At 41.9% G+C, this 26,871-nt stretch overlaps 1 protein-coding gene across 3 annotated transcripts in view; it reads right to left on the bottom strand.

Moving 5' to 3' along the window:
* Positions 1 to 26,871, bottom strand: part of CENPF (centromere protein F) — a 58,596-nt gene that overhangs the window by 16,387 nt on the left and 15,338 nt on the right. For all 3 annotated transcript variants that reach the window (XM_019516449.1, XM_019516451.1, XM_019516450.1), the window contains 6 exons: positions 25,465 to 25,590; positions 21,755 to 21,883; positions 18,821 to 18,943; positions 13,732 to 13,867; positions 5,547 to 9,070; positions 1,749 to 4,040 (listed from right to left, as the gene is read on the bottom strand). In XM_019516449.1, the coding sequence (XP_019371994.1) occupies positions 1,749 to 4,040; positions 5,547 to 9,070; positions 13,732 to 13,867; positions 18,821 to 18,943; positions 21,755 to 21,883; positions 25,465 to 25,590 (6,330 nt within the window). The remainder of the gene's footprint in view (positions 1 to 1,748; positions 4,041 to 5,546; positions 9,071 to 13,731; positions 13,868 to 18,820; positions 18,944 to 21,754; positions 21,884 to 25,464; positions 25,591 to 26,871) is intronic.

Here is a 26,871-nt window from a genome sequence, read left to right as displayed (position 1 = left end):
AAAAAAAAAAAAAAAAAAAAAAAAAAAAAAAAAAAAAAAGCAATCCTGTGGCAAAAGTCCAATACCTATGAATTTTTTCTCTTTCATTCTACTTCTTTTCTCACTGGCAATTTGCTTACCCTTGAGAAATCTCTCCCCCCCCTATCTCCAAGTAAACTATCCCTGAATACCTTGACATAAGAAACTTTTTTAAAAGCTGACTTAAAAATTGGTAGCAAAAACCTAACAAAAAGTCCACAGAAGTCTTCCCATTAAATTCCATGGGTTTTGAATAGACTACAATTTTATAGCAGAGATGTGAAAAATTAAATTGCAAATCACATTACACTTTTCAGTAGCACTGTAAGAGATGAGGAAACTCTTCACACACATCACACAACAAGTATGTGTATATCTGGAACGGTGATAGAAAAGCTTCAGACTTGGAAGTGCACATATACATTCTGACTAAAAACAAAGGGCATCTGTACGTGAGCACAGAGGCAGCTCCACTGTGCTGTAATTAGAGTGCATTGGAGCAGACTCAACATGGTAATTACCATGCTCCAGCAGCCTCCCGCATATCATGCATCCATCCCTGGATTTCAAAAAAGCAGGAGCACTTGAACTAAAGCTCAAATGAGGTTTAGTTCAAGTGCACCCACTGCCATTTTGAAGTGCAGAAACGCTGATACACAAGACTGTGTTGCTTTAAATTAGAGCAGCTCTTGGAACCACTCTAATTAAAGTGCTGCTTCCCCCCCGCCCAACCCCTGGAGCATGTATAGAAGTGCCCAAAAGGACCCACTGGTTCTACATCACCAAAAATCCTTGTCAGTGTGTCTACATGTGCATTTGATACTGGAGCAGTTTACTCGTGAGTAAACTACTTGTGACTAAATGCTGCTAGTTGCCCCACTAGCAGATTGGGGCAGGGGGCTAGGACCTACCCCACCCCTACAGCTCTTTCCAAGCCCCATGCCTTGATCACCTGATCAGGACACAGGGCTGGGACCTGCCCCTGACCAGGCCAGCTCCCAGCCCTTGCTCTACGATTATGCAGCAGAGGCTGGGGAACTCCCAATGCCAGTTCCGTGACTGCAGGGCTGGAGCTGGGAGACCTGTATCTCCCAGTGCTAACTCCACAATTGTGGGGTCAGTGCTGGGAGACCCTTATCACCCAGCACCAGCCCTGCAGTTTCAGAGCTGGCACTGACAGATAAGGGTCTCGCAGCCCAAGGCCCACAATGACGAAGCTCAAGCTGGGAGATAAGGATCTCCCAGCCTTCGCTCCCCAATCACAATCTCATAGCCGGGGGCTTGGAGATCCCTGCCGCCGAGTCAGAGAGATAGTCCCCACCTAAGCTCCGATGATGGAGTCTGCCCAACAGCAGACAGCTCCTGGGGGCAGGGAGCAATCTCCCACCCCCTGGTGGCCAGCTGCCTGGGAGCACATTTGCTCCCAGTCAGGCATCTACACAAGCACTACTGCACTATTAGTACTCATGAGTAAGTTTGCTACTTGCATTTCCAGATAGCAAATTTACTTGCAATTAGTGAGGTTTACTGCACAGTAAGCATGTGCATGTGAAGACAGTAAACTATGCTACTTCACAGTAAAGTGTCTTATGTAGATGCACCCAGTGACTACTACATAACTCTTAATTTAAAGCTGTGCTTTACTTTAATTTTGTAAGGAAATGGTAAAACCCAAGACATTTTACCCTCATTCTTATAAGATGCCTTTACATTAATTTAAATTGTCTCACCTTTTCAAGAAACGCAATTTTTTCAGATCGTGTAGATTCCAAGTCCTTCTCAAGATCTTTGTAAGATATTTTTAGATTTTCTAAGGCAGACTGCCAAGTTTCAGTGTTGGATAGATTTTGAACCTTTGGTATTAATTCAGCCATCAAATTTTGCAGCCCTTCTTTTGCCTCCTTCCAGTGTTCATGTTCATTTTCCAAATGTAAAAGCTGTATGGAGACCTGTTCTGCATCTTTTATTTGATTTTGAAGTGTAACATTTTCTTGGATCTTCTCAGTCAGCTTTTGCTTGTAGGTTGCAAGTTTCTGAACAAGTGCTTTCACTGATTGCTCTAATTTGGCACTGAAGGTTTCCGTTTCCTGAAGTTCCTCGAGTAATTGTGTTTTATCATCATATTCAAGGCATCCAACTTCATTAATTATGTCTAATCCTTTTGCCTCACAGACTTCTTGCTCATTATAAGAATGCCTTGCATCCTTCAGCTGAGATGTGACCAACAGCACAACATTTTGCAACTCTCTCATTTTAATATTTTCTTTTTCCTTTATTTCTAGCAGTTTTACAATGGTGGAATTAGAAGATTCTAATTCAAATATTTTTTCTTGTTTTTCTTTTAGTTCTTTAACCAAACCTTCTTTTTCTGCCTGGATGTCAGTAATTTCTAATTCTAAAGTTTTCAATTTTTGACCTCTCTCTTCCATCTCAGTGCTTAAAGTTTCCGCCTCTACCTTAGCGGTCTCTGCTCGAAGAATTGCATCTTCTAGATTGTCTTCTGATATCTGCAATTCTCTTTCAAGCTTCTCAACTTTGTCCAGAAGAGAGTCTCTTTTCCATTCACACTCTCTTAGTTTTTCAGCTACATGGCGTTTTTTCTTTTCATCAGATTCTATTTTTATTTTCAATTTCTCAATTCCACATCGCATTTGATCTACCTCCTCTTGTGCTGAGTTGAGCCTAGCAGCAAGTTCACGTTTCTCTGTTAATAAGCCTTCCAAAGATTTGGAAAGCTTTGAGTTTTCCACTTCTGATGCACTTAACTGAGTCTGCAACATTTCTGACTTTTTTAGAATCAATTCTTTTTCCTCATTCAGATGTCCAGTTAGGCTTTGCAACTTTTGTTCTTCTAATGCTAGAACCTCTGTATTTTTTTCCAACTGCTGCAAAAGACAGTCTTTTTCCTTTGTTAAATGACTTGCATTGGACTTTTCAGTCTGAAGTAGTTTTGTTAGTGTCTTCACTTCAGCCTCCAAGATCCTAACAAATTCAGTAGAATCTATTTTATTTGATTCTAGCTCTTTTGTTTTTTCTTGCAGTTTCTGATACACTTCATCCAATTCCTCTTTGTTTTCCCTCAAAATGCTTAGCTCTTCACCAAGCTGGTTTCTCTCAGCTGTGATGACAGCAAGTTGTTCTTGAAAACCAGACATAGTTTTCAGTTTATTTTCACTGTCTCTTTCTAATTGCCGATTTTTTGTCTGGAGCACCTCAATGTCACCTTCCAAGGCCAGAGCATGGTTCTCAACATTAGCTTTCTCAGATTTAGTCCTTTTCAATTCATTTTCTGTTTCAAGGAACTTTTCCTGCCACTCTCCTTTGGTCTTTTCTAAGTCATTTAGCATGTCTGTCACATCAGAAAGTCTAACTTTGTACATTTCCATGTCAGACCTTACTTTTTCAAGTTCTTTTTCTAGAGTCATCCCTCTACAAGATAGTTGCTGCTTATCAAAAGCAGCAGATTCAAGTTTTTCTTTTAAGTCACGTTGTTCTTTTTCAAGGGCTAGAACTGTTTTTTCTAGTTCTGTACAAACACTTATCTTTGCAGTAAGCTCCATCTCCTTTAAATCCAACCTTGAGTTTAATTCTTTGATTTCAAATAGCAGCATATCCGCTTTTTCATTGCTTCCTTGTATTCCATGGAACAGCATCAAGTTTTCCTCAGGCTTCTGAGTTACCTGTTGCTGAAGAGTTTCAATGGCTACTTCATTTTCCAAGAAATCCACAGCAGTTTCAGATAAACTGTGACTAGAAAGTGACAAATCACTTGTTTTGTCTGAAAGGTTTGTGTTTTTGTCTGACATATAGCTATAGTCTCTCTCTGAAGTAAATTTCTCCAAATGCTTTTCTTTTGATCTTGTTTCAGTAATCTCAGTTACTTTTCCACATCCAGTCTCTTCTTTAGCAATTTGCTCACAGAGTTTTATGTCAGGTGTATCACTTTCATGTGTCAAGTTCTCACTGAGCAAACTATCCACTTTTAATTGTTGCAAGCCATTTTCTTCTTCTTCAGGAGGCACCTGTAGAAGTCAGTAAAAAAAAAAATGAATTTAGAAAGACAAGTTTATTACATGATGGTCTTCTGCTAGCTCCTTTTCCCTCATTCACAACAAATGGGTAGGAAAAAAAAAAACCAACCAGAAAAATCTATAGAAAATGAAGGAAGTCCAGTATTTTTGCTGGAGGCCCTAACTAAACTCCACTTTTCAATCTGGGCCACAAAAAAGTTGATCTAAAGCTGTAGGGACATTCTAGCATTAACATTAAGAAGCCCTGGAATTATATTAACTAGTTTTACCTCTCCTATTAGAAAAAACAAAGGAATTCTCTACTAATGAAATTTTGCTCATTTATTGATTGGGATAACGGTACTTATGGGTGGGGCTGTGAATTTAACAGAAATTCTATTGGAGAAATTGGGCTTACAAATGCAAGTGGTGCCTCAGGCCTTGAAGTGCTAGCAAAAAGCAAAGTAGCCTGTGTAAATCATTAGCTCCTAAACATTTAAGTTAAAGGGAACTGGCCCAAGACAAATCTGTATAAACTAGCCATTAATACTAGAAATTAGAAAAACCATTATAGCAACCAGGTTCTGGGACAGCCTTCCAATGAGAGTAGGGGACTAAACACTTCTAAATGGAAGGAGTTATATGAACATAGTGCTTGAGATACTCAGCAGATTTTTAAGATTTCAGAAGTGTTCAGCCTGATTTAAGAATCAGTGGGTTGGACACAAGTTAGACTTCATCTAGCAACAAGCCACTGTGCTTGTTGCAAGGGAAGCTGAAAGTAGCTCTTGGTGCCCTCTCATGAGAAATGAGGGAATGGGCCGTACATAAGGTGCTAATTTTTCTGGACTGTAGCTAAGGAACCAAAGATAAAAAGTTGCACATTTCCATATCTCAACTGAAACTGTATTAATGATATAGAGAAAATACTTTTAAATAGTTTTCATTTTTCATAAGTAAGGACATACCAAAAATCAGGATTTTACAAAATCTGGCATTGCCCACAAAAGCTGTAGGAAAAAAAACTCACCAAAAATAAAATGCTGGCTCCCCAGAGGGAGCCAGCTACCTTCACCATGCCATGGCCTAGCTGTGCAGCCCACCGGAGAGGATTAGGGGGGCTGCTCACATGACAGGCAGCCCAAGATGGCTGCCATCCCCACTGCTGACTGGCTGCAAGGGCTGTCCATCATAAGGCCCTGCCCCTCTCCAGTCAACAGCAAGGGCAAGGCCATATGATGAACAGACCTCACAGCTAATAAGTGGTGAGGGGCAGGGCTACCAGGGCTTCTTGGCTAATCGGAGGCATGGGGTCCCCACTACACTCCGCCCATGAAAAAGGCTGCCAGGCCCGCATTTTCCTCATTAAATCAGCTGGCATTTTCCTCATTAAATCAGCTGGTAAGAACCTACCACCTCAAATTTGGTAGGTTCTTATTAATAAGCAAGCCTGTTTTGGCTTGTACCATAAATCCAATGACATACATCACACTGATTTGTATGAGTGTCATTACTTACATCTTCAATGTCTATGCACGGCAGTGAACGAGAACTTAAATCAAGGCCTTGTAGTTGGAGCCTTGCCACTTCAAGCTGTAGAAACAAATTCTCAGTCTGTTTCTTCTCCGCCGCCAGTTTATATTCCATCTCCATGGTTACAATATTGAGTTTTTGCTGCCACTGATCATTGTCTGAAACATTTTGCTTTTTGAGGTCATCTATTTCTTTCCTTTCAGAAAGGATTATTTGCTTTAGTTCTTGTATCTCTTCATTTTTCATATTTTCTTGAGAGCAAAATTGGTCTTCAAGCATCTTGATAGACTTTTCGTATGTCTGACACAGTGTCTGAAGCTCTTCAATTTTACTGTTCAGATGACATTTTGTAGATGTAATGCTCTCTTGCTGTGCAATATGTTCCAAAGCATGATCATAAGGCTCTTCAACTACACTAATTTCTGTTGTATTCCCTAAAACAGATTCTTCGGAGCTATTCAGATGAGTTATTTCTTCAGACTTTTTGTACATATGATTGTCAAAAGAAGAACACACAAAACTTTCTTCTGCAAAACGGGAGATTTCATTAAGACCCAATGGAGAAAAGATGTGCTTGGAGTCAACTGATTTAAACTCACCACTGTTCTGGACAGGAGTCGCCTGTACTAAATCAGTATGAACTTTGTTCAGACTTGTTGACAAAGCAGAATTTTCTGCTTTAAGTGTTTCAATACAAGACTGCAGCTCAGATATTTGAGAGATTGTCTTACAGTGCTGCTCATGTAGAATTTTATGCTGGTTTTGCAAAGAGAAAAGTTTTTCCTTTATTTCAACAAAGTGTATTTTAACTTCTTTTTCAGATAATTTTAAAAATTCATAATCATAGTTCAGCCCAACATTGCATTCCAGAGATTTGCATGACATTGGCTCATTAAACTGTATTTCTGATCTATCTTCATCATTTTGATCCATAAACTCATCAGGAACAATAGCTTTTTCTTCTTTTAATATTTTAACTTCATTCATTAATTGTCCTACCTCTTCTGCCATTTCAGCAGTAGTTGCCACAGATTCAGTTTTTGATTCATTATGTTCAGTTGTTAAGGCTAACTTTTCAATCTGCACCTTTTCACACATTTTCTCCAACTCATTTACTCTATTTACTGTCATCTGCCAAGAAGATACTAGTTGAGCATCATCATTCTGGCTTGATGTTAACTCATGAAGACCTGAAGAACATTTTTCATCCATTGCCTTTTTATAATGGTACTGGGAAACAACATCACCATTAAAATCCTCTGAATGTTCATTTGTATTCATTGCTATAAACTTAGCATCTGGAGTTTCTAGTTTTTCTTTAATAATTTCTAATTCTTGCAGCATCCCCTCTTTTTCCTTCTCACTTTCTTCAAGTTTTATCTCTGAACTTTTCAAAGCAGCCTCTAGTTGCATTACCTGTGTCTTGTAGTTTTCTACAGAGACTTCTTTGTCCTCAAGATCCATCTGTAACAGCTCAAGCTTAACTTGACATTTATTCAGGTTTCTCTCTTTTTCTTCCACAGACTCTTTCAACTGTTCATAATTAGCTTTTGAGAGAAGGCCTAAGTTACATATTTGATGTTCATTCTTTGTTTCTATTGCCCTGATTAGTTCCTCTCTCTCTTGATGCAGGATGTTATATTGTTCTTGCACTTTATTTTGTTCTGCCCTGACATGTAATATCTCCTTTCTTAGACAATCACGCTCAACTGAAGATGCATTTTGGATATGGGAAAACTCTGATTGTAGTTTCTCAAGTTCCTGAATCAAATCTCTATTTTTTTCCTCTGATAACTTTAGCCTCAATAAAACTTCTTTGTGTTCATTAATAAGCTGTTTGTCTTCTTCTATTTCTGATTTTCTCTCCTCAAAGTTCTTTGTTTGAAGTCTTAAAATACTTTCTATGTTGGCATTCTTTTCTTCTACCGATTGGTATTTTGTTTGTAGAATTGCAAGTTCTCTTTCAATTTCTTCATATCTTTTTTCAAGTGACAGTTGTTCCTCTTTATGTTTTTTGGACATGTCAGAAATCATTTCTTCTCTTTCCTTTAAATTATTAGAAATATGGGCATGTGCTTTTAGAAGATCTACTTTTTCTTCTTCTAAAGTTGTGTTAATGCCCTGAAGGGTTGCTTTTTTTTCAATAATACCATCAATTTCTTCTTTATATAAGCAAATCATTGTAGACATCTCTTTTTTCTCTGAATTCCATGTTTCAGACATAAGTTGTAATTGCCTTACTGATTCCTCAAGCATTTGGTTATTTATTTTTAAATCCTGAATCTCTGCTTGCCGAGTTTCTAATTCTTTATTCAACTTTTGGAATTGCTTGTCCTTGTCTTCAAGAGCAGCTAATATTTTACCAACAAAAACCTGCCGAGCAGATACATCCTCTTGCAAATTACTAATATGTTGCTTAGTCTCTGTCACAAAACTTCCATGAATCTGTTCTACTTCAAGCAGCCTTTTTTCTGTCTGACCCTTGATTTGTATCAATTCTTCATACTGTTTCTGTAAATCTGAATTCAACTGCTTTTGAGCTATTAATGAAGTCTCAAGAGAAGATATCTGATGTTGGAAAACAGTCACATCCTGTTGATTGTTCTTTCCTGTTCCTAGTGCAATTTTTGTAAAATGATTTTCTTGATCTTCAGTGATTGCTCCAGGCTCTTTTGTTGATGCAGTGGCATTGCTCATTGCAATTTGTCTGTCATCTAAAACAGTTTTACAATCATCATTTTGTGAATATACTTCTCCATCTTCTGTCACTTCAGAAATATCTTTTGATTTTACAAGAGAACAGATTCTGTCATATTTAACAACCAACTCTTGATAACATTGATCCTTTTCCACTGCCTTATTTTCTGTCAACTGGAGCCTTTGTCCAAGAAGGTTAATTTGGTTGGTGAGCTCTGCTATTTTCCAAGTCATATTTTCTATTTCTTTCTTATATTTTTGCTCTGAACAGTCTGCTTTTTGCTGAAGTTCATCGTAGGCTTTTTTCTGTGCGTCTAATGTTGCATTCTTACATTCTACAGTCTCTCTGAGATTTTTAATTTCTATATTATACCTTTCATTTTCAATTTCCATGTTTCTGACTCTCTCACTGGTTTCATGACTTTTAGCTTGTTGATTTTTGAGAGAAGTTTCCAAGTGATTAATTTTGTTTAGCAAACCTTCCTTCTCAGACTCTAGATGATTCGCAAGCTGTTCATTTTCAGTTTTCCACTCAGAAAAAGTGATAATCTCCTTTCTTATTTCTTCACATTCTCTCTTCTTCACTCCAAGGGCCTTCTGTAAATCTTCTGTTTCTTTTTCCATTTTGCCTATTTTATTGTTTAATTCTTTAATGTGATTTTCTCTTTGTATAAGCAAGTCTTGAACAGATTCTTGCTGCTTTTCCATGTCAGCTATTACTAATTTCAGTTTCTCCAAAGTTACAGAACTATCTTGCTTGTCTAATTTTTCTTGGAGCAATTTTAGCTCTGCTTCCTGAGAGAGATTTTTATCTAAGACATTGAAAAAAAAATATTAAAAAGGTTAATCTAAAGAAAATTAATTATTCTATCAACTATGTATTAATCGTTTTAATAATATAGAATAATGAAAAAAATATTCTAATATTTAAAGAATACAATTAAAATGTCCCCGTGTCTTTTGAAAACTTTACTTCTGTATTATTCAACTGGCTAGATTGGACAGACTTTTGGAATTAACTAAACATACTTTATATAAAAAACACTGTCATGATAGAGTAACAGAAAGAACACACTGTAGCTAATTCTTCACTTCACAGTTGTAACTCTGTTGCTTCTAAAGTCTAATTTCCAATGCTTTAAAACTCAAGAACTAGGGATAACCATACTAATGACTACTGGAAGAATTTTAGTGACCTTTTTATCCATTTTTCAGCCTTTAAAACTAAAATACATCAAACCAATCAAAATGCTTGGTGGAGCAAATCATCTCATTCTCTTAATACTGCGTCATAACAGAGGAATTTCCTGTATTACTAAATAAATACTATTGAACACCAGTAATTTACTGTATAAAACAGAAAATATTTCCCTACAAGAAAAATAAAATTGTCAGTCTTCCATTCAATAATCTTCTTTAATGACTCAGTAGATGCAACTAAATTATATTTAGCAAATCTGTAGATGACACCAAGCTGGGTAGAGCAGAAGACACTTTATAGGACAGTCATAGGGTGTGGAGAGGCATAATCCTTAGAACACTCTAAATAAAATTTAAACCGCAAGACCATGTCCATACAAGTGTGGCTGTGCAGTATGTGGCACTGCAGACAGGTCTGCACATCTAGGCATTCCCCACACTACCACCTTGCAGCACGGGGGGATATTCTGATCCCAGGAAATATACCAGGGTCAAAAAAATCCATGTGGAAAATAAGTGGGGTGGTGCACATGGCAGCAGCACATACCACTCAAAACCAGAGCCTGGCCAGGCAGAGCCACACTCCAGCTGCCGGCCAGACTTCCAGCTGCAGCAGTGCCATGGCTGCAGCTTCCCCCAGCCCTCAGGTAAGGCTGCTCAGGCCAGCACAATTGCTTGCCCCAGCTACCCCTACCCCACCAGGGGTAAATCAGCCACATGCGAGTGCTCATGGTACAGGTGTTCCCCAGGGACAAGTAGCAGCAACACAAAGTGTGCTGCTGCTACTTGATCCTGGGGAACCAAATGTCTGTGCTCTTCTGGACACAGCCCAAGAGTCTAGATGTGCATGCCACTGAAGACCGGTTTAAACTTCCTGGAATATCTCAAAAGAACACCGGCAAAAAAGGGTACTATTTTGAGGCAGTCCTCCATAAGCCAGTCCAATGTTACATGGGAACATAGAGCATTCTGTGCCTACTGTCTGGTTAGTCCTCCAGGTATCCCAAACTACCCTGTTCTTCACTCCCCTACTCCACCCCCACACACATGCAGGACAAGAGGTTGCTGTGGAACACAACCAGGACTCTATTGTGCAAACAGACAGTAGGGAAGCAAAGCATCCATGTCAGTTTGATTCTGTGCTGCAGACACTTGATCTCCAGGGCAGGGTATGAAAAGCTGCAGAGATCTTAGGGTCCCAGAGCACTAAGCCCTCTAGGAAATACAAGCAGGGGACCACACATCTACCACAGCACTTAGCACCCCCTCCACTCCCATTCTTCCACTACCCCAAATGCCTTGAAACCTCGTTCCCCGCCCCAGTCCCTCCACAGCTGTGCATTCCTAGTCAGGGTACCACCACTTAGATTTTGTAAAATACAATCACATTCTTCACTGAACACAATCAGTCCTTTTTATTCTCCCCACCCCTTTTTTTTGAGACGGGGGAGCTGAAATTGCAATTGTGGGCCATGATATATCTTTCTCTTTCTTGGGCACCAGCCAAATCCAGGTCTTCCGCCCCCCTCTACTGGAATCCTAGGGCAAGTCCAGACACTGGAAGGATTGATGGCCTGGATAACACTATCACCCCTCAGTGCAATCACTAAAAGGTGACTTAGAACTCTTAGCATGGTACATACAGACACTTCTGTCCAGGGACAAATGTGAACAAGTTCCTCATCAGTGGGTGCTTGTACACGTGCATATTAATGTGCAGCAATAAACTCCAGGGCATATCACGTTGAAGTTTATTGCTTCTAGGTGTCATGTTTACACGTGTGCCCAGGACCACAGCACATTGACTGGGTTAGAGCAGCCCTGGCTGGCACGGAACCCGGGGGGTCAGCGTGCCAGTCCGGGGCTGCTCCAACTTGGCTCAACATGCTGCAGAGCCACTGGCTGGGGCACAAGGGTGTTCCAATGTGGGGCTAGCCAGCAGGAAGCCCCCACACTGAAGCCCCCACATGCCACAGCCAGCTCCATAAACATCTACACATGTGGCGCTGCACAAGAAGACTCTGGAGCAGGATAATAATTGTATTTACAAGTACTAATCTGCTGTGGAGTTTATTGGTTTCCTGTGGTCTAATAGAGTCGCACATAGACACTGATACATTTACTGCAGAGCTAATTAGGCAACTTGGCAGTAAATGTTTCATATAGATGCATCTAGTGACATTCCTGGAACAAGTTAAGCACTATGTCTGTCCACACCCTTAAAACATATAAGTAAAAGATAAACCAACATGTTTCTGGCATGGTTTAGCTAATTATGCCTTGAGCAGGGTGGTGGACTGAGATCCTGAGGTCCCTACCTGCCCTATGATTCTAGAAGAATGATCCAATGTTTAGTTCTTGATTTGCAGCCTAAACATACTCATCTTCAATGTTCTTCTCTGCCAGAGAAATTCTATGATACACTGGTTAAGTCATTAGTCTCTCCATACTTCAGTTATCCATCAATAAGATAGAAATAACAGTAATACTCCACTACTTCATTGGCATGAAGCTAGCATAAATGAACTAAAATCTAGAATGTGAATTGATAAGAAAGGTCATAAATGCCACTTATGTACCAGAGATTTAGATTATTTTATAAAAACCCCAAATATGTACAGACAGTCCTCAATTTATGACGTTTCAAATTGCATCAAACAGCACTTATGACATTTGTAAATTGACACCCTGTTTCGAGGTTCCAATGCCAGTTTCGCCTTTACAATGCTGGACACAGCTGCGTCCAGCTGGTAAGTCTGCTGTGGTGGGGGGGAAGAGGGGAGAGAAGAGGCGTGGGGAGGCAGATCAGTGCCCCCACAGTGAGGGAAGGATTCCAGTTGGGGCAAGTGCTGCCAGGGGAGCCTGGGGAGAGGATGGGGTGACTCCCGCTGCAGGTCCGGGAGGGCAGGGGCGGGTGGGGGGGGTGAGGGGCGTGCCAGGTGAAAGGCGCTTGAGCAGCCCTGGCCCCAGCCACCCCATACAGATCTGGAGCACATGCCCTGCCACCGCTTGCCAGGGCGGAGTGAAACTGCAGCTTGTCTGGGAGGTGTGGGGAGGCTGCACAAGCAATGGCAGGGCAGAGCCCTCACTCCCACTGCCTTCCACCCGGAGCGAGCCACACCTGCATCACACACCCTCAGCTCCCCTGCCCCAGCGGAATAAGCGGCAGCAGGGCAGAGTCCCTGCTCCCAGCACCACTGAAGCGTAGCCTGGCACTGCCCGCCTTGCAGCAAGGCGAGCAGCCAGATGAGCCGCAGCTTCTCCCATGACTGTCCATAGCCCCCAGAATGCAGCCCTGCACTGCCAGCATCTCTGCCAGGGGGGCAGTGGGACGAACCATGGCTTTGCTCCGAGGGCTATGGGCTGTTAATCATTTGACTAGAGGATCAAGATAAATGCCACGGCTTCTGTGAGTTTAGGTATCATTCAGGAGTAAGCTAGGAGTCTTTACGATGATCTTTATGAGTCTTTATGATGAACAGCAGAAAGTGGCAGAGGAAAAAGATGCATCCACTGTTGAAGAGACTCCTCCTCGTAAAGTCTTGACAACAAAGTTGACTGAGGCATTTCAACATTTGGAAGCTGCCGTTCCTCAAACACAGACATATAACCCTAACATTGAACACAGTGCATCAGTGAATAAGGGCATATTTAAACATGTACAGCTGCTACAGAGAAATTTACAAGCAAAAGAAGAGAACATCTGTCCAAACTTCCTTGGACACTTTCTTAAACAAAGCAGGCAAGACTCTAGCAAAACCTGTAGCCAAGACTCCTAAGATGACTCAAGCCAAGACCCCTTCAAAAAGTCCAGCAAAGTCACCTCAAAGAAGTCCTTCTAAATCAATATGATTGCTATTTATAATATGAATACATTAATGTAGCTATATTACTCCTTCATAATTGATTAAGTACAAAATTCTGGGTTATTTTTGGTGAAAATAGGGTATCAGGCCTTGGTTCAGGAAACCAATCCCCCATTTATAATATTGTTTCCTATGGGAAAATTAGTTCCAAGTTACATTTCAACTTAAGATGTGGCTTTCGGGAACCAATTGTGTCTCAAGTCCAAGGACTGCCTGTAATGGAATTAAATTAACAGTAACAAAGTTCAGCAAGACAGAGCTCATACACAAACATTTTCTCACCTTTTTGTCCATAACTATTCTCCCTAGGAAGCCGAGATTACACTACAATTTTACATCTTCCTCAAGTTCCACACAAAAGCAATGGTTTGCAACAAGTTTTCAATAAATTGAAACATTTAACTCACTTTTCATCTCTTCTGCAAAATTCTGGCTCTGCTTTAAAAATTGCTTTGCTGTTTTTAGTTCTTCTTCCAGCTGGTGGATCTCTCGCAACTTTTGATCAAACTGGCAATTAAGGAAATTTTTTTCCTTTTTCACTTCCTAAAACAAAACATTAGTTACAAAATCAAATCATGAATGAATTACAAAAAAATCTGATTGGTTCCATAAAGTTATTCAGAAAAGACAGCTGCAATTTGGTACGCTATCTGTTTGGCATCCTGGGAAACTAGGCCTTGATTTCTAAGTGTTTCTTGGGAACAAAAATTGTACCAAATGGCATAGATTTGTACATCCCCTGTAACCAGCTATTACCAATTTCCTGTGGCCTAACCTGAGCAGATCTCAATATAAGAACTGATACAGTGAGATAAAGTGACTTATCCAGAACCAAAGACAGAGTCCATTTCAGAGACAAGATCAGAAATTTCCAATTCCACATCCTGTGCTCAGATCAACCATCTCTTGGGATGGATATCTAAAATACATAACATTATTCTTCCTGCTAAACAACATGCAACTGCCTTGGATGTAAAGAGTTAAGACTTGGATGAGTCTGTTAGTTCAAGGTGGCATGCTTTCTATTGAAGTATTTTTCTCCAAAAAACTTAAGAACAGTAAAAAGTATCCAAACAACTAAATTCCAAGTTGCTTCTGAAGTCCAAACTCCTTTCTCCCCAAACTCTTGGGGAGCTCAGCTGAACAACAGATGGCATAGCACTGGCAGGGCTCATTTGGAAAAAAGCCCTCAATTACTCATCTAGTTACTAGTAGCAGATGGGCACTGGAGCATAGAAGCCAAGTTCAAGAAAAAGGAGGGCATGTATGGGGGGGGAAAAGTTAAAAACCTACTGGCAGAGTAGGCTTTTAATTTGTAACTATTTAAACAAGTCAACCTAGGACAGTAATTGAAAGGTGTTCCTCTCCACTCATAGCCTCCAAACCTGAAAATTCAACTGGTATGTCAATCACTTGAAAAACATACAGGTTTTCAGGAACATTTACTAGAAATTTTGATATATAATGAGTTTTAAAGCAGGATAAATTTTGAGCTTCTTGATTTTGCAATAGCATGTGCTGATTTCTACTCACAAGTCAGTATACAAAACAAGCACTAGCAAATCCCCATTTTTCTGCCAGTTCCTCTTCAACCAAGTTTAAGGTGTTTAGACAGCTGAAAGGTCCAACCCTCTTCTCCTGCAGCTTGATGCAAGGAGCTGACTAAGAAGTGTTCAGCAAAAACTTGGAAATCACAACCTTATGTCGCTAAACAAATCCTAAGTATTGAAGACAGTCCATGAATAGCCAAAAAATAAAAAGTTATCTTTTCTCTAGGTATTTCCAGGGCACTGATATAATGGGTTAAACCCACTAAAATGATGAAGCAGATAAAATTACTTCATTCAAAAAATGAAAATTGTTCTCCATCTTGAAGAGAAGGGAAAGGAGAAGAGAAAGACATACTCGTATTATTTCCCAGAAGTTACTCCTTAGTATACGAGTTGCTTAGGTACAACATGATTACAAGCAATTCTAACCCAGACACGCATGCACCATCTAATGCCACCACCTCCAAAAACTGTCACTGATATGCTTAAAGTGTGGCTTATCAGAAAGGAAAGTGATGAGCTAGAACAGAGCTCTTCACCTTACAACTTGCTGGCCAGAAAAACAGGGTCTTCGGCAGCATTTGGCAGCAGGTGGCTTTGCCCACTCCATGCTGTACCACAGGTGGGGGCTTCACCCATGCTGCAGCCAGCTGAGCAGCAGAGAGAAGCAAGGATGAGAAGAAATGATGACCAGGTCCTAGTGCCAGCCTACCTGGTAGGTCATTTCAGCCTGCCTAGTAGGGCATTTCAGAAAACATTGCTGACTCCTGTACTAGAACATCCCAGAACATCCTTGAGTCCCTGTCACTGCAAAGTACAGAATTCCTTGAATTCAACATTAGGGCTGTGAGAAACAGCACCATTATGTTTTGACTTCCATTTCGCCAGGATAGTATTTCATTTAGTTTCGAAAGCACTGTTCCGTTTCATTTTGTCGAAACATTGACGTTTAGCGCAGAGGCTATAATGGGGAAGCACAAAGCTACCTATAACATTGTCATTTCTTGCCTGACTCAGATGAAATGTGGAGGATTAGTAGCCACTTCTGAGGCCATGAAGCCTGCCTAGTTTCAAGGAGATAGGTGCAGGGGTTTCTGGAAAACTCCAGCTCAAGCCGCTGACAAGCAAAACTCATTTCACTTGCCGGCAGCAGCAGCCTTCTGTCATTCTGTGTAGATCTGGGGCCCCTCACTGCCAGAAGGGCTCTGGGGCTGAAGGAGCCAGAGGGCAGCCCGGTGGCAGGATGTGGGGAAGAGCCAGTGGTGGAGCCGCTCAGAGCACAGCCCTGGCCAGTGGCGTTGCCTCACCTCCCGCCACCAGGCTCAGCTCCATGCGGCTGTGGAACCTCCAGCCGCCAGACTGTGCTCACCAGAGTTGCGCTCCAAGAGACTCCTCCAGCCCCATGGAGCTCAGCCCGGCAGCAGGAGGTGGCACAAAGCTAGTGGTGGAACCACTGGGAGTGCAGCCCTTGGTCCAAGCACAGCCCTGGCCAGTGGCTCTGCCCTGCCTCCCACCACTGGGCTCAGCTCCATTGAGCTGGCAGAGCTGGTTGGAGTGCAGCTGGGTGGCAGGAGGTGGGGGAGAGCCACTGGCCAGGGCTGTGCTCAGAGCTGCTCCACCACTGGCTCTCCCCTGCCAGGCTGAGCTCTGTGGAGTTGACAGAGCACAGCCCTGGCTCTCTACTGTCCCCTGCAACCGGGCTGCACTCTGAGTGACTCTGCCAGCCCCACAGAGCTCTGCTCCACAACCCTCCGGGGGGTGCAGCCCCCAGGTCTGCATATGGGATGACAGGAGGCGGCCCCTGCTGCCTGGGGCCAGCAGCAGTAGCCTTCCCGGTGCTGGGCATGGGCTGTGCCCAGCATCAGTCCCAGGCAGCAGTAGCAGCAGCAGCAGCCTCCTGTCATCCGGTGTGAGGATCTGGGGGCCTGCACCCCCGGAAGGGCTGCAGAGCTGTGCCAGACTCCTCCCGAGAGGCATGGCCCCTAGATCTGTGCGAGGGATCACAGCAGGGTCCTGCTGCTGGCTGGGACCGGTACTGAAGCCAAGTAAGTCCACCTTCGAAACGTTTCAAGTGCCCTTGTTTCATTCCGAAACTGTTTCGAAGGCATTTGTTTCATTTTGATTTCGCTCTTTTGAGGTTGAAACAGCTTCAAAACGAAACACCTAGTGAAATTTTGCACAGCCCTATTAAACATGTATCCTGTATGACTCAGTAGTGAGATTCATCATTTCATAGACGCAACAACATTTTATTCAACTGTTAAAGTGGTTTGAATACAATAGCAAGGGCAGGATACATCATATTCCTAGTGCTAATAAAAATCTCTCTGGTAAAACAAGCAAAGAAGTGTCCAGTTCAATTTTCACTTTAGTTTTGTATCCCAAACCTCCAACCAGACTTGTTTTTGGATGTACAATTAGCATCCTGCAGAGAGTTTACTAAATTGATTTATCACAGCTGGGAGTGGAGAGGGAGAAACAGGGTCTAAGTTCTTCATGCACACTAAAAAACACCCTCACATGGAGGCTGTGAAAAAGTAGAGCTAGAGAAAAAAATATTTTAAATGATCAATATCACTAAAATATTATTTATGAGTATTTTTTAGATTCAGCTATTCTATACAACTGTTGTTCACAGTCTAGAATAACACCACCCAATTCATCCAAGTGACTTACCAAAGCAAGCAAATGGATGAAGAAAAAAAAAGAACTAGTGAATTTAAACCCTAGAAAGAAGACTATTCTGGTAAGCAAATTGAAACACTTCCAAAAATTTGCTACAACAGTGCTGTCTCCATTCATGCCGGGCTTTCACAAAACTGAAATGTTTCTGTCACCTTCATCAGGTTAATCTACCTCCAGCTCTAGCCAATCAACTTAGCTTCAATCATATATGCTTCTATTACTCCTGCCTGAAAAGTATGCATTTCATTTATTCAGAACTGATGTTTTGGGCACTGCAGAATGCCGCAGCACCCTGTCTCAGTAGCAGAGGTTATCATCGTTATTTTACTTCTAGGCTTCCCTCAGCACCTTAAACTAAAACTGAAATCAGGCCTCAGTCCTTATTTGGGGATCTGTAAAACTGAGTTAGTCCCAATGGAATCAGCTGCAAGATCAGCTATAGCTCTCTCTGAGGGCCCCATTACACACGCAAGTAAAGGCACAATGAGCACTAATGTATAATCTACACAACTGTGCATTAGATCCTATTGCATCTTATTCCTGGTGCAGGGGGAACCTGGGATCAGGATCCCCCTGCACCAGCAAGAAGCAAGCTCCCACAGCTGGGGGCCCCCTTCAAGTGAGGAGTTCCCAGCCGCAGGGGTACCCAATGCACCCCCAGGACTGGGAGATGCAGCTGCCATGATCTCCCAGGCTCTGTCAGGGGTGCACAAAACCCCCACAGCTGGGAGTTGAGCCCCGGCACCAGAAAGCATACAGCAGGAATGCAGCATCAGCAGCTGTGAGACCCAGCAGCTGCAGGGTGTTGCTGGGACCCAAAGCTGGCAGCTGCTGGGGCTGAGAGTCCCCTCAGTTGTGGGACTCTGAGCCCCAACTGGGTGTAGTACACTCTTGTGACTGGGAACCCTATCAGTTGACCGAAGACTCTGCTACATGTGCAAATTAAAGTTACTACACAATTTTTCAAGGTTTAACTTTATAACTGGTTGGAGCTTTTTATGGCGTGATAGCTATTTTGGAAGAGTAGTTCTTCTCAAGGTAATTGTGTAATTAACCAGTTAACTGCGCGATACCTGTAACATGTAGAGGATGCCTGAACACAACCAATAAAAGCAGAGTCAATGTTTAAAGAAGAATTTGATAGGAATACAAGATACAGCTTGCAAAGTTCCCTAACAAGTCAGTAAGGTGTAGATAGCACTAGTACTTGTTGATTTCCCATTTAGATTATTAATTATACCAACTACTCCAGTTTATTTACCTCAAAGTTTTTCCTCAGCTCATTTTCCTTTGACTGAGTTGCTAGCAATGCCTGCTCTGCTCTACTCAGCTTCTGAGTAAGCTCACTGCAATCACGTTCCAAAAGCTGTTTTGCTGCTGTCACCTACAAGGAAAAAAATCAAATGTAATTTGCAATTCTATTTAAAATTACTTTTTTAAATAAAGGCTTTTAAAATAAAAATCCAATTGCTTCCTTAAAGTATGAGCTAGAGTTTTGATGCAACAAAACCAAACAAATCCAAATTCCATCTTTTTTTTTTTTTATTCTAAGGGAAATCCAGAACTGTGGTGTTCAACTTGCCTGGCCCCACAGGCTGGATGAGTGGCACAGGGCCAGTTCAAGGGCCTGATGAAACACTGGGTCAGTCCATGGATGCATGTCAGTGCACTGATGCACACTAGACCCAGCCAAGGAGCGACTCTGTATACTAGCCCATCTCCATGTGCTGGATCTGGCTGCAGTACAACTGGGGATCCTGGCACGATCCAGTTAAGAATCAGACAGTCCAAAAGCAGTGCTTGTAAAGAAAAGACAATCTTAAAAACTCAAGACTGCAAATGCCAGTATATGAAAAATATTTCCAGGCAAATTCTGAGGTGCACAATCACAAAGCAACATTTAAAATACTGTTACGAGTTTGGAGCCCTTTTCAACCAGTGGAGCAGCAGTCTTTAATACCTGTTCTCTATTCTCCAAAACTACTGGTTTGGTCCCCTTGGCCAGATACAGACCACAGGACTCTTTGCAGGCCAGATCCAGACTCAGTTTAAGTGGCAGAGGAAGCTGTGAAGGTTAACAGCACTCACTTCCCACTGTTCACACCCCACCCCCACCCCTAACAGGGCTCTGTACCTTGGACTCCAAACCTGCTCACCCAGACTCCAAACTGCCAGACTCTTCAGGAGCCCTGAAGGCCAGAAGAGACAGCTCTGTGGACCAAATCCAGCCCACGGTCCATTTTTGACACTTCTGCACTACTGTATTTTTTTTTTAAATCAAAGCATGCAGTTTGGAGATGTAAAGTAGTGACTTTTGACCAACAAGCCTCAAAATTTCTTGCAAATTATCATGCACATTCAAACTTCTAATTGAATATAGAGAGGCAATATCTACAAACCACTTACTATGGTGTTGTAAGGCCACTAGCGATTCCTGGAGCAGTAATATGCTCTTAAGAACACTGAAGTATAATTGCCCATATTTATGGCCTAAAAACATTAAATCTGTAGCTCTATTTCCTGAGAATATAGTTAGAGATAAAAGATTAGCACCGTAGTAACCTTTACATTAAGACCTCTGGAAGAAACCTTACATTCATATAGCAGTAAGCAAGATCATAAATTGAATCATCGTAATCAGATCCAGATACTTTTCTCTAATTTTAATTTATTTTAGATTTGTCACAATAGCCCTACTCCAAGTTAAAAGGAAGGAAATTCCATCACCAAGAAAAAAAAAAAAAGCCATTATGGAAATGAGTAAGCACCGAAGTTTCTGCATGAACCTGAAGTTTCTGCAGTAGGCGTGTAAAGAAGAGTATACACAAGGAAAAAAAAAAAGTCATGGAGAATAGTTGTAACAGACAGTTTTAGAACTCTTGTCTTAAGTCAATATACTATGTATTACAAAATCAGAATAAAAAGCAACTTGTTTGAGTATGGAAAAAAGCTCTTAAATAAGAGCAGAAAGAAAAAGAATTCTTGCATGGCCTTAATTAGATTGCTTTAAAGCTCATTTGCTATGTCAGCTAATCATTCTTCTTGCCTCAAACCACAACGTACACCACCACTGAATATATTTTACTGGTGTAACACTGAACTACTTTTTGGCGTCTTTACAGCTCAGTTATCCCTCAAAAGTCTACGAAGTTCTTTATCAAGACTTTCCTTTTTTATAGCCCTCTGTTTAGGTGCTCAGCGTTTGTAGTTCAGGATAGGTATTCTCAACCAACAGGCTGTGACACCATAGCATCGCTCTCTCTTGGTATAGCTCTCAACAAAACTGCAGATGTCTTACAAGCCTCCTTTGGAGTTCTCAAAAATTGTCACTTGCCCTTTTCCCAGCAAGATCGCTCCCCAGCTGCAACCTCTCCCACTGGCTGCTACTCCCTTTCAGATGCACCCATCCTCCAGGGTCTCTGCCTAGAAACTAGCCAGCAAGAAGTTCTCTCTCAATTCTCCCTGGAGTTTTTTTTGCCCCCTAAATGACCACTTCTATTTACCCTTATCAGCAAGCCTGTTTTGGTGGCATGATCCATACCTTGTTGTTCTCTTCACTGGGAGAAACAGGCTAACTAACAGAGCAGCTAAGCCCCAGCCCTTTGTGTATCAACACCTTTTGATAAGAACACACAACACCTTATTCTGATTGAATTGAAATTTACTTAATTTCACTTTAATATTATAGCCATATAGATCTAAGTACACACACAAAAACCAGGCTTTATTAATTTTACATGAAATAAACATCAGCAAATAACTAGCACGTTATACACGTGCTAGCATATAACTAGGCATTTATACATGTGCTCCAGGAGTTTGGGAAAGAGGGGGCACTTTAATAAGAGTGGCTCTCAGAGCTGCTCTAATTAAAGTGCCCAGTGTCTCATGTAGCAGCATCCCTGTGCTTACAAATGGCAGCAGGGTCACTTTAACTAAAGCTCATTCAACAAGCTTTAGTTAAAGCACCCCCACCACCATTTTTAAGCACAGGGATGTTGATACCTGATATGCTGGAGTCTGCTGGAGTAATTACCACACTCCAGCAGACTTGATTAACTGAGCCTGCTCTGACACACTGTAACTACAGCATATCGGAACAGTATCGCTGCTCATGTATAGGCACCCTAGAAGACCACAATTTAGATGCTTCCTTCCCAGTTTTATTTGAAGTTTTTACATCTAAGAAGCCTACTTTGTCAAGTTCTGCCCGTAGAGCATTGTAGTCATTTTTGGCTTGCTGCAGTTCCTGGTTCAGCTTGCATTTTATCTGGTTGCACTGCTGGTCTAGTGTATGTAAGGAACGCTGTTGACGAGACAGTTCCTAAAAGTCAATGGTAGAAAAGAAACATAAGTACTACTGCCACAGTTTTCTAGTCAAAGTACTGTAACTGTCACCTCTAGCAAAGTGGGGGAAGACATATTTTAAACAGCCTGTCTGCGAAAGGCCTGGGGAATTTTACAGGCATCGGGGATAGCAAAAGGAGCAGAAAAGGATAGGTGAAGGAGCAAGTAGGGAAGCATGTGTGATGCCTACTGGAAAAAGACATCTGTTTACAAAAGAAGTTAGACTCCCTTCAGATAAAAATCACAAGAGGCTTGTCAGGAGGAAAAGGCAACAAAGTGATAGTGCTTCCCTTCTATATAGTCTTCCTAGGCAACCATATATCTTCCAGTAAAATTAAACACCCCTCCAGCTTACTTACGTACCCTTACAACCTATTTTCTAGCATTACTTCCATAAACTACTAAGATTTGCTTTTAGCAGTAAAATAGTAATAATTTCAGGAAAGCATTCTAGAGTGATCAATGAAGGGCACTCTGACTCAGAGAACTGCAGAGTTGAAATGTGCTGCTTTTAAAGCAGCATTTCACCTATGCCCTAGTAAGATGAAATGCTCACTCTCTCTTGGGTTTCCACAGCTATCAAAAGGACTGCTCATCTTTTGTTTAGGAGGTAGAGTACAATCAGGTCAAATTCACTGTAGCAGAAAGAAACACAAGTTGTAAGACCCAAATGTGGCATTATTCATCTTCCCTAGCACCCTTTGGGCCCCGGGGAAGGCTCACCTGGGCCTAGAGTGAGTGAGGATTTAGTTAGGGAGCTTCTGGAGGGGCTGGACGTTTTTAAGTCAGCCGGCCGGGATGATCTTCACCCTAGAGTCCTAAAGGAACTAGCTGGGGTTATTGCAAGTCCCCTGGCACGGCTTTATGAACACTCGTGGTGCTCTGGAGAGGTGCCGGAGGACTGGAAGAGGGCCAACGTGGTTCCCATCTTCAAAAAGGGGAGGAAAGAGGACCCGGGGAACTACAGGCCAGTCAGCCTTACCTCGATCCTGGGCAAGCTGTTCGAGAAAATTATTCTGGCACACATCCAGGAGGGGCCAGCAGGGAACGGCATGCTCAGGGGCAACCAGCACGGGTTCATCAGCGGCAGGTCCTGTCAGACCAACCTGGTGGCCTTTTACGACCAGGTCACTAAATCATTGGATGCAGGGGTGGCAGTGGATATAGTTTTCCTAGACTTCAGGAAGGCTTTTGATACTGTCTCTCACCCCATTCTCATTAGGAAGCTGGGGGACTGTGGCGTAGACACCCATACAGTCCAATGGGTCGCCAACTGGTTAGAGAGTCGCACCCAGAGGGTGGTAGTGGATGGGTCCTTCTCGACCTGGAAGGACGTGGGAAGTGGGGTCCCACAGGGCTCGGTCCTTGGGCCCGCCCTGTTCAACATCTTCATCAGTGATTTGGATGAGGGGGTGCAAAGCACCCTGTTCAAGTTTGCTGATGACACTAAGATGTGGGGGGATGTGGGCACAATAGAGGGGAGCAACAGGCTACAGTTGGACCTAGATAGGTTACAAGGATGGGCGGAGGAGAACAGGATGGGGTTTAACACAGACAAGTGTAAGGTGATGCACCTGGGGAGGAACAATAGGCACCACACATACAGGCTGGGGAACTCCCCTCTTGTCAGCATGGAGGTGGAAAAGGATCTGGGAGTCATTATTGACTCCAAGATGAACATGAGTCGGCAATGTGGGGAGGCGGCTAGGAAGGCCAACTGCACCTTGTCGTGCATCCACAGATGCATCTCGAGCAGGTCCAAGGAGGTGATCCTCCCCCTCTATGCGGCACTGGTCAGGCCGCAGCTGGAGTACTGCGTCCAGTTCTGGGCGCCGCACTTTAAGAGGGATGTGGACAGCATCGAGAGGGTCCAGAGGAGGGCCACTCGTATGATCAAGGGACAGCAGGGTAGGTCCTATGAGGAAAGGTTGCGGGACCTGAACCTGTTCAGCCTTCAAAAGAGAAGGCTGAGGGGGGATCTTGTGGCCTGTTATAAACTGGTTAGGGGGGATCAGCAGGCGCTGGGGGAGTCCCTGTTCCCCCGAGCGCCGCAAGGAGTGACCAGGAACAATGGTCACAAGCTGGCGGAGGGAAGGTTTAAGTTGGACATCAGGAGGCGCTACTTCACGGTCAGGGCGGCTAGGGTCTGGAACCAGCTTCCAAGTGAGGTGGTGCAGGCTCCCACCCTGGGGGTTTTTAAGAGGAGGTTGGATGACCACCTTACTGGGGTCATTTGACCCCAGTGCTCTTCCTGCCATGGCAGGGGGTCGGACTAGATGATCTGCTCAGGTCCCTTCCGACCCTAGAAACTATGAAAACAGTGCCTGAAGTGTTGTCATGCTCCTAACTCAGTCATGATTCCTCCTTCAAAATTTGAACCATAATCCAGATTAACACTCCTGCTAATCATGCTTGAAGCATACTTTGTCACAATCAGACATCACTATATGTGAACTAGCTATCACAGTACTGTCTATACTGATGGTACTAACTCACTAAACAAAGTAAGAAACAGCACTTAGCAAATACAGATTTCTCCATTATGGTTCACTTCGTTTCAAGTCTACTCAATCAATAGGATTGCCAAAGGTTTTTGAACAACATGAGTTCATGAATTTTGTTGATGCCATTTTGATGAAGTCTTCATTTTTAGCCTCTTCTAAGATGGTTGAAGTCAGTTTATTAGCCTGACAGGCACAACATGTAATTGCTGATTGCAGTCTCTGCAGGAGTGCTTCTCTCTATTTTAGGACACAAACCTGCAAAGTGCTGGCCAATGCATCTCATTTCATGTTATCCTGCCCAAGATCCTAATACTGGATACTTCCAAACAAGGCTAGGGAACTCATTTGGATTATATCTGGGTATAAAACTGATTATACCCACATTTCTATCTATACATAAATGAATTAGAACTCCGAGTCACATTTTAAAACTCAGAGCCTTCCCTCCACTCCTGCCTTCCCAAAGTCTTGACAGATAATATTATAGTGATGCACTATATAATCAACAGGCAAAGTGCAGTGAGATCATCCCCTCTGTCAGGGGTACGTAAAACACCAAATCACTCTTAGAACTATATGGTTACCAGGGCAAGAGGCATTTGAAATGCCTATCATTCAGGAACATTGCTGCCTTAGACAAAGAGCAGAGACCTTGTCCCAGCCATGAGATCAATGTTCTACACCTCCTAAACCTCTTATTTAACAAAAATAATGAAATAAAAATAAAATACGTTGAATGTTAAAACTTATTGGAACACTAATCCTAACTGTGCTAGAAGAAACCCATGAGGGCACTTAAGTTCTGCCTTCTTGTCATGGGCAGAAGGAAGGAATTCGGAGTCAGTAGGAACCACTCAGTATTTTATGCTCCTGAGTGGGAAGCATAAGACACTCATAGCTCCAATTGCTGCTGCTAATCAAAAGAACGTGAATCTGTGCACAAAAGTACTAGCACACCTATGGTAGGATCAGATCAGGGAAAAGTACTTCACAATGAACAATTTGTTCACCTTAATAAGAGCAGTCTAAGGGAAAACAATGGTTCTCGTCTTACCTCCATATATTCCCTCTCCTTTTCTTTTACTTTCTGCTCATATGAGTGACGAGCACTTTCAGCATTTTGTCTTTGACACTTCAGTTCTTCCGACAGCTTTTTAACTTTTTGCTCCACTGTTTCATACTATGGAGAATTTAAGAGAGTTACGGATGAAAATGTTATTTCATTGTATTTGTATTGCTATAAGGACTAGAATCCCTCTCTGCTAGGTACCATGAAAAAAAAGAAAAAGAGAAAAAAACAGAAAAATCACAGTCTTTTCTTCAAAGAAAAAAAACACAAAAACTTGAATGATGAAACTAACAGGTACTCAAACTTTATCTAAGGCTAAGCTGATAAGGGATTTCACTTGGCTTCAGTACAATAAAATTCAGTAGGTACAAATAAAAGCTAAATAACTAAAAGCATTTAGACATGCAATAATTGAGAATTTCAACAACAACAACAAAAAAACCCAGTAAAACAGTCTGGTTTGCTGGAACAGCAAGAACAGCATATTTTTCATTGTTGAATTGACAGTACTGTTAATGGCACACCAGGGAGATTTACAACCAATTTAAAAGAAAACTGCCATGCCAAAATGAAAATTACTCTCTCTACAGAACATCCTTGATTTTCTGAAGTCTTTTTATTAAAGCAAATAACTAATCTTCAAATGAAATAAAGTGAAGGGGTGACAAAATTTAAAGCTTCTTCATGGTTAGCTGATATTAACCTAGAAGATGACCCAAAAGACAATTTAATGTGATGAGAAAACATTATTGATACCTGTGCATGCATAAGCACTGCTAACTGTGCACTATCATATTTAATTTATGCTTTATTGAAATGCAGTTCCACTTACATAGTTATAACTTAGTAAATTATTGATGAAATGGAGCATTGTGACAAAAGTACCCTTCTAATTATAGCTGAAACACTGACAGAAAATAAATATCTAAGATGACAACATGAATTCTGGGAAAATTATGATGATGCCATATGGATACCTAATCACAGTTTCATAGATACTAGCTTAATCTGTGCACTGTCAAAGACCACATTCTGGTTGCCTTTTTAGACAACAGACCTACTGTTTATTCAGTCTATTGGAGCAATTTATGTATAAAAGATAAATTTTGAAGTCCAGATCTTCCTCACAGCATCCTGTTCAACCAACCTAGATGGGTGTAGGAATTTTTTTTTTCAGAAAGGAAAAGCCATGAGAGAAAAGAGGAAATATTTTTAATATCAGAAAGGCAGCAGTTGACTCAGTTAGCTCCTGCTCTATTGCCAGTCAATCAATACAGAGCTTGATCTACCAGTTCAAATAGCTGCTTCAGAAGAAAAGCACAACCGAGTCCTGTTCAGCCTGCCAAAACCTTGCCTACCCAACCCCATACAAAAAAAAAAAAAAAAAAAAAA

This window comes from Gavialis gangeticus, unplaced genomic scaffold (assembly GCF_001723915.1).
Source record: "Gavialis gangeticus isolate Ggan-Ray unplaced genomic scaffold, GavGan_comp1, whole genome shotgun sequence".
Taxonomy (NCBI): Eukaryota; Metazoa; Chordata; order Crocodylia; family Gavialidae; genus Gavialis; species Gavialis gangeticus.
This window is presented reverse-complemented; position numbering and strand designations above follow the sequence as displayed.